The sequence below is a fragment of the Sphaeramia orbicularis genome, chromosome 15 (genome assembly GCF_902148855.1).
Source record: "Sphaeramia orbicularis chromosome 15, fSphaOr1.1, whole genome shotgun sequence".
Taxonomy (NCBI): Eukaryota; Metazoa; Chordata; class Actinopteri; order Kurtiformes; family Apogonidae; genus Sphaeramia; species Sphaeramia orbicularis.
The window spans coordinates 1883717-1896860 of record NC_043971.1 but is presented as its reverse complement, the minus strand read 5'-3'; the positions used below and the strand labels follow the sequence as shown (position 1 = coordinate 1896860).

Here is a 13144-nt window from a genome sequence, read left to right as displayed (position 1 = left end):
ACTCCATCATGTCACTGATGCAAAGTCAGAAATGCCCACTTCTTCTAAACTGCTCCTCTTCAGATCCATTTATTTTCTTTTATTTCTCTGTTGAATTTCTTTAGTTCTGCTCCATAAATGTCATTCTCTGTTCTGTATCCAATGGTTCAATAAATCAATCAGTAAGGAATATGACATGATTTTTTCATCAAGTATATAAACAATATTTAGCTTTTATTCTTACAGACCCAATCGCAGTGGTTTCCAACCTTTTTTTACTCCTGACCCCATTTTAACATCACAAATTTCTGCCGACCCCAGACATTCAAAACAGAGACTTTTTTTTTTTTTTTGCTAAAATTAATTTGCTTTGGATCATGTAATAGTTTGCTATACTATGTTGCAAATAAATGTTAATGTTAGAGGACATTTAGTCTATATAATGTATATTATTGTGGACAGAGGCAGTAAATCCAGGTGTAGATTACTGCACAAAGGGAGAATGTGATTTTCCTTGGTCAGGATCTGTCCAGTCAGTCCAGCTGTGATTTACAAGGAGCACAATTAATACTGAACAAACAAGAACTGAAACTATGAATTATGAAAGAGCTGCAGCATCTGAAACTGACCACAGTGAACATTTGACACAGAAACAGAAGCACAGTGCTGCAGTTTCACAACCACAGTTTGTCTTTTATGGATTGGGATTGTCTCTGTCAACTCACCAGATATTTATTTTTTATCAGTTACTAGAATTTGAATTTCAGGTGACCCCACGTGGGGTCCCTACCCTAAGGTTGAAAACCACTGCCCTATCGAAAGAGAAATTCAGGTTCTCAGGAAAATTGCAGCTTATCAATTAATCATTAATCGATCGGTAAGGTCAACCAACTAATGATTAATGGATTAATCGATCATTTGCGTCCCTAGTCTGAAGCTATGAAGAGCCAATGAGCCTCCCCCAGCTTCAATTCTCCATCAAACTTAGATGTGTATGTTTTGTTTAGTTTTTGTCCAAGGGGAAATAGCATGTCCTTATTTGGACTGGTTGGGGTTTAAAGCTTCCAGACTTTCAGCTCCAGTGTTTGACCCTTGCAGCTGAACCACTGTGACAGCCATTACTACAGCATTAACCTGTCGGCTGTGATTTATGGGCCGGACTGCAGTGATGGACTGCCGGACTGCGTTCTTCATCACATCCCAGCCTCATAAGCACACATAAGCCAAATGGGAATCAGGGCAAAGTGCCACTGATATCTCAGTGCAATTGTTCATCTGTGTGCTGACACACAACACTTCCCCCAGACGTCTGTTTCTGCCCTCTTTCTTGTACCTCTTCTTCTTTGTCAAGTACTGCACACGTTACACATGATTCATCACCTGACAAATGTAGAAACCAATGAGGCTTGAACGAGGACTCACAAAAGAACAATTTTGATGCACGTTTTTTATTAAGCCTTCAAGCTTTGGATGGAAGCACAATATAGATGACATCCTATTTTGGTCGTATAGTACATATTTAAAATCCTGTTTACAGTGTTTTCAAATATCAAACGCAAACGTGTCCTAATTGGAACCAGATCCAAAATACCAACTGCCAGGTATGAATATCAGTTCTGCTCAACCGTTCATAAACACAATTAGGGGTGTTGGAAATATCAGTTCTGCAATATATTGCAATATTTCATTTCACAATACTGTATTGATATTAAAAAGTACTGTACGGGTACTTTAAAGTATTTATTCAAATGCAGATATTGAGGAGGTTCATTTTCGTTTTTTTGTTTTTCTTTTTTCTTATTTGTTATTATTTAACACTCTTTTATTTTAAAAATGTTGGTTCTTTTGTTGGGATTAAACTCAAATCCTGTTCTGATGTTAGTTCTGAACTAATAGAATCTGAACATTTGAACAGGATCTGAAACTGGAATGTCTGTAAAACAGAATTTCAGTTTGAACACAGGAACATTTTGTGATAGAACATTAGATCCTGTTGGGATCAAATAAAAATGTGTTTAGTATTTGTGCAGATTTCTAGTGTAATTCAATTCTTCCAGGAAATAATCATTCTAAAAAAGAAACAAACAAAAAATTGCCTTTTTAACATTATTATGATATATTGTGACACATCGTATCGTGATCCTAGTATTGTGATATGTATCATATTGCCAGATTCTTGCCAATACACACCTCTAAACACAATGACCCTTTATTATTACAAAGGCTCCATACAGTGCCTACCAGGACCGGTCCATGTCAGTGCGTCACAAACACAACAGTGGTTTGGTTAGCATCCATGGCAAAGGTCCCAACAAGGAGCACGTTTACATTCTGTTATTGAACTTCTGTGCAAGTAGGGATGTAATGATTACCGGTATAGCAATAAACCGCGGTAAAAATCACAGACGGTTAGTATTACCATTTAAATTCGAATTATCATGATAACTGTGTTTGATTACCACACTTTTCTGGAGAAAACGCTTATGTAAAGATCTGCTTTTATGTCAAATATTTGAGTATAGTTTGAATTTATTACAATTTGGATTTTCTATACCTAATAGTTGGAGCCAATATTCACTTTTAAAGTCTTTGAAAAGGTTCATTAAGCATCTGTGTGTTATTTATGCAATAAATTATATACATTTTTCAAATCGGATTTTATATATTTTTATGTTTTTATAGTAGGTTAAAGTGAAAAAATAATAGGCAGATGATATAGATGAAGTTGTGCTGAAAAAACAGATCCCAAACATGGGTATAGTAAACATTTGTTTCTATAGTATATAAAGGCCAAATCAAAAGGACTGAAAAACAGACAGAATAGACTCAGACCACTAAGGGTTAATATTGGAATGTTTCTGACACAGAAGGGACATTGGGGCTATTATTTTATTTTATTTGTTTTGGGGTTTTTTGGGGGGTTTTTTGTCTTTCAAAATATAACTTAGTTAAATTATTTCAGTGTATGTATAAGTATTTTCTGAACATTTTGAGCACAATTTCAACAATACCACGATAATAATGATAACCATGATAATTTTGGTCACACTAACCGTGATTAGGGCTGGGTAAAAAAATCAATTTAAGCGATCTTAGATCGATCTCATTTTAATTTTGTGTAATCGATTAATAGTGGATGAGATCAATTTACCAGCCCCCCCCCCCAAAAACCAGGCCCGGCGTCATCTGTTATTATTTGTACATATTGTATATCTTATATTTTCTGTGCAGAGATGGAAATAGAAAAGACAGTTAATGCAAACACACCTGTTGGTATTCTTTTATTTTTTCACCCAATGAGAATCGATAAGAGAATCAATAAGGAATCAGATCAATAAGCAGAATCGATAATGGAATCGGAATCGTTAAATTCTTATCTATCCCCATCCCTACTTACATGGGAGTTCAAATCTGACCTAAGAACAGTGTTAAGGTGGATTTGGGATACGAAATGACACTTCTCTGTCTCTTTTACCCAGAAGCCAAAGCACATTTGATGACTTTCCTCTGACAAACAGTCCCTTTCTGGGGTTTATACAGTATATTATATATTACTGTCCTATTTATTTATCCTATCAGATGACAAAACGGCTGTTCCTACAGCCAACAGAAGAATAGCTTCTTGTGAGAGATAAATCCCTTCTGCAAATTGAGAGCAGCTTTCAAGGACAGAGATCTGGTAGCAATTACGTGTGCTGCACATTTTTACTTTTTTTTTTTTTTTTTTTTAATCCTGAAATGTTGACATTTTACAGAATGCATGTAAACCAAAGCATAGAAAATCTATTCATTGATAATTGAACCGTCATCCATCAATATCAGAGGTCTGGTTTGATCGGTTCCAATGTTAATGATTCCATGAAAATGCTGCTGCGGTGGCGTTCAGCTGAGGCAGAGGTTGTGTTGGATTGTGGGAGTACAGATTGGAGCTGACAAGGTGCTGGGGCCGTTCGAACACTGTGATGGGACTGCACATTCTCCAGTCATCTGCCACAGTCACAGGCAAAACAAACCCACAGTGAACCACAGCAGGAGTTAGTGGCATTTCAGCTCATCTTATGAAAGTGTCGGGAGAAATTATACCTATTATTACACAGAGGGACGGTGATAATGAGAGCGCACTGGCCAGGCAAAACCGCAATAACACAGCCGTCACAGCAAGGGATCCATGTTGAAAAAACACAGACCGAATATTCCCTGAGCTCCACTCGACAACAGTGGAGTGTTGTCTTGCAGACTTTACTCATCCTGTTCTCCTAAACACAGCGTAATTATCTGCAGATGAACCAACCATACCAGCTTTACGTAATGTTAGACAGAAACAGTGAGGTTTGGACTTCACTGGTAAACAGAGACAACATGTGAGACAGCAGAACATTCAGTGATGACTCATATCGCACTTTCCAGGATTTCAAAATAAAGACAATTCAACAGAACTGAAAACTACTGGGTCAGATCCAGCAGTGACATAAGGACCCATGTTCTGTTCAGTAGTGTCTAGGGCTGGCTATCATGGCCAATTTCCTTAATCGATCCGATTTCGATTCATAAGGTTTTGAATCGATTATTGCGATTCGATTCCATTCGATTCGATTCGGTATTCATTGATTGATTCAGATTCCTTTAGTGATACCAAAGTACAATTTTGAGTTGTAACTTGATTATTTGACTACTGCAGCCATGCAACACAGAATCAATATTGATATTAGAAAGGAAATAAATCCAACATTTCATCAGTAAACAGATGAATCTGCTCTGAAATAATGAACAGACACAAACATGTCCATGTTTCTCCAGTGGATCAGAACAGACTTCTTCTTCTTCATCTTTATTCTGTTTTATACCTGGTGTTTCCAGCCTTAAGGCTCATTACTGTCACCCTGGGGTACTGACACCAGTTTGGCCCCCCTGAAACAGACTCATGTTGGGCCCTTGGTAGAAACTCACTGGAGGAGGAGTATGGGCGGAGCTTCGTGATTTCCACTTTACTATTCCTCTAACTCCACCCTCAGCCACAGGTGATCCAAGTTAATATTTCTAGAATGACTGGCTTCTGCGACCCGCCTCCGCCGACCAGACCGGGGGACAGGTGGGAACTGGGACAGGGGGACAGCAGTATGGACCTTTGTTCAGTACCACAATAAAAGACAGACAGGTCATATGATTTTTGCATTTCAAAAGTTAAGTGAAATTAGAACTTGTGCTTGTTGTCTCTCGACCTATTTTTAAAACGAAAATGTAATAATCAAATTAGTCACATACCAAACTTGTGTTCATAATAATGTGAATCTGAACTGAGCAGAAAATACAAGTGCTTCAGGAAACCCTTAGGTTCTTCTCCTTTGTCTACTCCAATTTGAAACCGTGGTAACCAACCTCAGGGCCTCAGGCAGATGCACAAGGACGTCATTATTTAGATTATGCATAAAAGAAGTGAACCAACAGTAGGACTTTCTCTACTTTTATAAGCATTCGACACTCAGTCTTTTCACATGTCTTCCCATCAGTCCCAGTAGTAGGGATGTCATGATACCAGAAATTCAATAGTCAATACTGATAACCACTAAAATCACATGATTGTTGATACCAAAGTCAATACTGTGATTAAAAAAAAAAAAATCAATCATAAGAACCCATGAACTTAAACAAGAAATCCTGTAAGCATTTGCATATAAATGAATCTTGCTGTTTCCTCTAACTCTCTCATTTGCCTGCGCTGTCAGTCACAGTTTACGGCATTGAATGCTCACACCTGATTGGCTGAGTGGGATCACATGGGATGGCTCTACATGCAATTTGTCTGTGCGTTTCCTCATCTACTCTACTGTAATCTGCAACGGTTAAAACAGAGGCGCTCCACCACCTGCTGTAGGTCTGGGTCCAGTTCTGGGTCTAGACCCGGACCATGGTCCACCCGTTAGTGACCGCTGGTATAGTGTCTTGTTGTCAGCATTACATATTAGTGGTGGTCTGAACAGGCCAGGCTGTAAAAACTGTGTCAGGCCATCGGACCAGTGCCAATGTGGAGCCCTGATGGTATGGCATGTCAAATGTTTCGTGGTTCCCACCCCTTCATTTGAATTCCGCAGTGGTGGCGTTTACACAGTGGCTTATGCGTGTCCAGAACCACGTTGGGGTCGTCTGACTTGACTTCTTCCCTGGAGTCTCTATGCTTTATCGCCTCACAGGTTTTCCTTGGATCCTCTCTGGACCTGCTGCTGTGCTCCTGCCTCTCTCCTCCTTCATCATCATCGCTCACTTATCCATATAGTTCTGATAGTGTTTATTCTATACTTCCACAGATGTTCTAGTTCAGTTTTCTGTGCATCAGCTGCATCCATGTGTCTCCCCCCTACGTCCCCCCTTCTCCCCCTCTCCCCCAGTCTCTATCTATCTCTATCACTCTCTCTTTTTCTCTTCCTTTCCTCTCTCTCTTTAACCCTCTCTCTCCTCCTGTCACTCGTCCATCCTCCTCAGGCTGGTTCTGCTCCAGGTTTCTGCTGTTAAAGGTACTTTTTCCTTCCTCTGTCTCCACTCACTAGTGTTTATTCCTGGAGGATTCTGTTGGTTTCTGTAAATTGGCTTCAGTCTGGTTTGGACCAAGTCTATATGTAAAGTGTCATGAGAGAACTTTTGTTATGATTTGGCGCTATATAAATAAAATTTGATTTGATTTGATTTACCTGAAATACTTCCACACACTACTTTTGGTCCTGTTTTGTCCATTAGACGGGGTGGCGCTTTAGCTGCAGCTGTGTCCATTCTTTCACCACTTCCTGTACCTGTTGCATGTGTACTTTTGTGGCGTACTGCCCCCAACAGTTCCGGAAGAGTAGTAGCCTACTGATGGTACCGATTCTGACACAGGCATCGGTTTTTCTGTTTCTTAAAAAAATGAGCGTCGACAAGTTTTTTTTCATCATAGTATCGAACGGTATTTTGAGTATTGGTTCTCACAACATCCCTACTCAGTAGAACCGTAAAGGCCACAGTGACATCACAGTGACATCACAGTGGCTGCTTCAGTTTCTTTTACTCAGTCTCTGACAAAACATGTTTCTCTTTCCATTCCTTCTCACCATCAAGACCAACTTTAACTTAAAATGACAATTCCATTTAGAAAAGATGAGCCCTTCGTGGATCCATCAGTGCATATCACATTCACAGAATCATATGATCCGTCACTCACAGATTCAGAGTAGGAGCTTTAGAGATAAGAAACCTGCAGCAAAACCACCGCACTGTCAAAATACTTCAGCTCTATACTTACAAATGCTGAATGGAAGACTATATTCTTCCCCAGTAAATAATTCTATATGATGCATGAATTATATAGGGCTGATCTACTAATGAGAAAATAAAGCAAATAATTCTGCTCACAATTTAAACTGTAACCCTAACACGACTGATAAGAACACCACAAAGGTACCAGATCAATAAGTACGACTGATAAGAGTAGTAGTATTGATAATAAAACCTTAATGATACACATCCATACGTACATCTCAAGGACATTTCAGAGCTTAAACTTTTTCACTTTTACTGCTATTAAAGAGGCTGGATCCCTTCTGATTTTTTTCATTTTTTACACAGGTATCTGTACTTCTGCTGGGGTAAATATTAGGACATGGGTGTCAAACATGCGGCCCGGGGGCCAAAACTGGCCCACCACAGGGTCCAATCCGGCCCCTGGGATGAATTTACAAAGTGTATAAATTCCACAGTTCAGGCTGTGGAACTCATTTTAGTGTGGGTTCCACATCCAGACCAATCTGATCTACAGTCCAATAATAACAGCAGAAGAACCCACACAAAAGAATGACTGCAGATTTACTACTGGGTTTGATGTGAAAAGAATAAAATTACATTATGTCTATAAATAATGACAACTTCAAATTTTTTGTCTTTGTTTTAGGGCAAAAAATAACATTAAATTATGAAAATATTGACATTTACAAACTATCCTGCAACAATAAAATGTGAATTACCTGAACAAATGTGACCAACCTGAAACGTCTAAAGAAAATTCAGCATAATTTGAACTCTTTTCTGCCTGTTCCTCAGTGTTTAGCAGAAACAGTTGAAGCTTGGTACCAGTCATGTGTTTGTCAAATTAGATTAAATTCACATCAATATTAGTTGAGTTCTAATTTTAAATGTGTGGTAAATGGGATTTTCAATGTTAAATGTAAATGTCCACAGAGTCCACATTCCACAGTGGATGTGGACAATTTAGTTCCAGATACAAGATATTGTTCTAAGCTACAGGTGGATCCAACTGGAGGCTAATCAGAGTCGTTTTGAATTTTGGATGAATTTTGGAAAATTGCTCAATGATGACAGATGGAAAATTGTAGATTTTGTGACCTTGCTGTGACCTTGAACTTTGGCCTACTGGGACCAAAATTCAATGGGTTGGTCCCAGGGCCTAGGCCTATCTGTGGGGAAGATTTGGGAAAGATGGTTGGAATAGTTTTCCCCTAAAGTTGCTAACAAACAAACAAACAAACAAACAAACAAACACACAAACAACAAAGCAAAGTGATCACAATACCTCCTGGTAATGATAAGTTGAGGCATAATAATTGTTAAAATTGCACTTAATTTTTCTTAATAAATTCCAGTTTTTTCAGGTTATTCACATCTTTTTTGCTTGAATAGTTTATAAAAGTAAGTATTTTCATAATTTAATGGGGGGGGGGGGGGCTCACTAAAACAAAGACAAACATTTGCATTTGTCATTATTTATAGGTTTATTCTGTTATTATTTTACTGGTCCCACCCACTGCAGGTCACATTGGCCTGAATGTGGAACCTGAAAGAAAATGAGTTCGAGACCCCCGACTCTGAACGTGTAGTCGGACTGTGTGAATCATCTGCGTCAAAGCTCATCACTGCTTCAGAACGCACATACACCTCACAGACCGCTGTTGAATTAGTTAAAGATTATCAATACGGCAATTTACCAGAAGGCCCTGCTGACCTCAGACAGAGATGCAATGTGAATGCAGATTTGACAAATAAATGCTGAACTAAAGCGTGGTACTCACTGCTGTTGGATGTGTTGTTGGATGTAATGAGGCCGTACGAGTTGAGGGGCCGGTTTGACGTTTAGCTTCATCTGGGCCATGCTGTTGGGAGGCTGTGCAGAGGCGTAACCGTTGGGATGCACCTGCTGAGGTATGGGCCTTTGGGGAACCACATTGTGTCCATTGGTATGACCGGGCGTGTGTCCGTTGGTGTTCCCGGTGGTGGGTTCGTTCCCAGGCTGAGCTGGGAAGGGGTGAGCAGGCATCGGCGTCTTCTGCTCACATGCTTTCCCCTTTGAGCCAGGCTTGCAGACGCAGAGCTGAGGCCTGAGGCACATTCCTCCGTTCTGGCATTGTGGGATGCAGTTGGCTACGACGCAAAACCCAGAGACACAGAGAGGGAAAATGAGAACATAAACAGAGGAAGCAGTGGAAAATACAAACCAGTGACGAGAGAAGAGCTCATAAACATACAGAGTAAACAAGTAAACAAATGCAATGTTCTTCTCAACACATGACTCTAAATAGGAGTTGCGAGATGTTTGTAAATTTGTTGTACAAAAAGCTAGAAAAGAGACTAAAAGAAGATGTATATGTGTTGTTGGAGTTAAACTATGGAATGAGGCCAGCGTGGATTTAAGAATGTGGAGCTCATTATGGATATTTAACCCTCTGGTATCCCATCCAGCTAGGCCCTTACTAAGCACCAAGTGTGCCTTTTTTGCACACTTGTGGAATAATGTCAAAAAAATTTTCATACACTTTGTTTTTAATTCTTTTACACTTTTTTTCTATTTTGTCAACTTGAGCCGTAAATAAAAATACCAAATACTCAATAACTGACACATTTTTAACCCTTTAAATGCCGTGTGTGTAATGTACATAAACCTTTTTTTTTTTTGGATGCAAAAAACACAAAAAAATAAATTTTTTTCAACATACTAAATAAAAAGTGGATCACATATTATTTAATTTTTGCGGCCTGGCATATGTCAATGATTAACTCCAACACTGGTTAATTTGCATTATTATTTTTGGCGCTAGGTCAAATGTTCAAAAATACTAGCATCTGTCACCAAGTGTGCGTAAAATGCACACCTATAAATCAAACTATTAAATATTATATATTGATTTATTTTTCTGCTCTAATTTGATTTTATTTTTGTAAATCCAGGTCAGTCCTAATCATACAGATCAAATGTTAGAAATAGTGCGTTTTAGGCACACTTGGCAGACAGATGCTAGTCTGGTCATTTTTACCTCCGCCAAGGAGGTTATGTTTTTGCCAGGGTTTGTTTGTTTGTTTGTCTGTCTGTTTGTTTGTTTGTCTGTCCGTTAGTGTGCAACATAACTCAAAAAGTTATGGACAGATTTGGATGAAATTTTCAGGGTTTGTTGGAAATGGGATAAGGAAGAAATGATTAAATTTTGGTGGTGATCGGGGTTGGGGGGGCCCACGGGGGGGGGCCACTGATCAGCCTTGGCGGAGGTCTGCGCTCTCCGAGTGCTTCTAGTCTTTTGTTTAAAATGTGCAAATTTTAGTTGGTGGCCAGAATTTTAAAGATCATGCAAAAATGAACAACTTTTGAATTCTAACCTGATTTAAATTGTGAAAAATAACATGAAGTTTTTTAAAACGAAGTGCAAAGTGTGCCTAAAAGGCGCACCCGGATAACGGAGGGTTAAAAAAATGATACGTAAGGCAATTTTTGAAGGATGCAATTGTTAAGATCTAATAAGTAAGAAGTAAATAATTTATTTTGGACTCTACATTAAATTACCATTAATTTGGTTGGTTATGTTTTCTATTTTTCTGGTTTAGTTTCACTTTTTTATGTTTTTGCTTGTTTGTTTGGTTGTATGCATTGTTTTTTTTTCTTTTTCTTATATTGAATGCTGGGTAACTGAATGTGAGTATTTTCTGTTCAGTTGTTGTAAGAATGAACAGTATCAAATATCTCTGATGTGAACCTTTGTTGCTGGATAAAAAGACGTTGTAAATCTTAAATTAATCTGTAAATGCTAATCGTTAGCGTGTCTATGGATTTTCCCATTCAAGTTAGCGATCTTTTCCCATTCATTTAAATGTATAATGTCATGTAAATGTACTAATGCAGTGAACAGAACTCAGACATATTTGTTTGTATGTTGCAGGTTTACAGTGAGTCTACAGGAACAGATTTGGACAAAAGTTTTCAGGGTCTGACTTTTCTTGGTGAACCTGTTGTCTATCTGCAGCTAATCGCTACACGCACACAAGCAGAGGAATAGGAGTTAGAATAAAATGACATTAACGGGAGATTAAAAAAAATTGTCGGCGTTATTTAATTAATGCATAACGCGGTAATAACGCGTTAACTTGCCCAGCCCTAGTTTACACATATGCATTACAACTTACAGATCACAGTGGATGTACAAATACACAAAACACTTAGTAACAGGCAGAATATTGTTAAAATTCCACATACTTCTCTTCAGAAATTTCAGGTTATTTACATTTTTTACAAAAAGCTAATCTGTAAATGTAAATATTTTTGTGTAATTTTCCTTTTTTTACACAACAAAGAGAAAAAATTGTAATTTTCATAATTTATAAGCTATTATAATAGTATTTTACTGGTCTGACCCACTTGAGATGGAATTGACCTAAACTGATTCTAACATCCTTGATTGTGAATATCTTCAGTGTAATTTCTGCATTTCATAGATTCATCCCAGGGACTGGATTGGACCCTTTGGCGGGCCGGTTTTGGGTCCCGGGCCGCATGTTTGACACCTGTGTACTATAGTCTCACAGCTCGGATCATTACTGAGCTCATCTCCAGGTGCAACATCCTGAGAACAAAAACTTCATCATATTGTAAAACCATACATGATGCTACTCACACACACATTCTCATGTCACGTGCATGATGTCACCTCAGCTGGCAGCAGTTTGCGCTCATACGTCACGTTAGCTTGTTAAAGATAGTTTTTCAGAGCCACCTGTTGTCATTACATGTCAGCCTTCAGCACGCTGGGCACTGGAAACCATGTGAGTGTGTCCATACAATAGAATGTCACTCTATTAGTAGTGGGAGCGCTAAACGCATGAGTTCATATCACACTTTACACAGGGTGACACTGGTACTGAAAATAAACTAATTATATATACTGGGGGACACTTTTGAGTTGAGCGCAGGAGACTTCTTTAACAAATGTAGAGGACACTTTAATCACTGATGGATTCCACACCTTAAAGGGCTAATCCCCTCAAACCAGCGCACTCACCACTTCCTTTCCCAAAGATATAAATAAGACCTGGACAAAGACCTGTATTTATATCAGCCCTCCTGAAACCATGTTCAGAAGGGAAATATAATATTGAACACTGAACTGATAGACCAGTGTAATATTGATTCTTTTCTTTTTTTTATAATTCAAGCTTTTAGAGTTTTCACTTGGCACACAACAACCATACAATGCTGCTTAATGTTAACAATGAGGGCTTCTATACAGACATGAAAAATATCAAAAAATATTACAAAGCGTAGAAGTTCTCAGGAAGAAAAATAGAATAAAATAAAATTAGATAGATAGATAGATAGATAGATAGATAGATAGATAGATAGATAGATAGATAGATAGATAGATAGATAGATAGATAGATAGATAGATAGATAGATAGATAGATAGATAGATAGATAGATAGATAGATAGATAGATAGATAGATAGATAGTTAGTTAGTAGAGGGCAGTGGTTCATGTGTCCTCCTGCTGACTGTCAGTCATAGCTGTGTCAGACCAGAATAACTGCTGCTGTGGTTCCATCCCTGGTGTTCACCTGATGAAGCACACATTCATATGAAGCAGTCTGTATCATCATGTTGACCCATTCTTTAAACTGTGGGGCTTTAGGTGTTTTCCAGTGTTTCAGAATAATCCTCTCTCACCCTTCTAATATTGATTGTTCAAGTTAAACAAACTGTAATAGTGGTAATAATCAGACAAAAACATTCAAACCCACGACTGACTGCAGCATTTACACTGTTCTGTTGACTGTATGTGTGAGAGAGAGAGGGGGGGGAGAGAGGGAGGGGGGGAGAGAGAGAAGGGAAGAGGGAGAGGGAGAGAGAGAGAGAGAGAGGGAGAGAGAG

The 13144-nt window shown here is 38.6% G+C and overlaps 1 protein-coding gene across 1 annotated transcript in view; it reads right to left on the bottom strand.

Moving 5' to 3' along the window:
- Positions 1–13144, bottom strand: part of LOC115434546 (latent-transforming growth factor beta-binding protein 1-like) — a 152468-nt gene that overhangs the window by 99760 nt on the left and 39564 nt on the right. Inside the window, exon 3 of the mRNA XM_030156580.1 lies at positions 9030–9378. Coding sequence (XP_030012440.1) covers positions 9030–9346 — 317 coding nt within the window. The 5' untranslated portion in view covers positions 9347–9378. The remainder of the gene's footprint in view (positions 1–9029; positions 9379–13144) is intronic.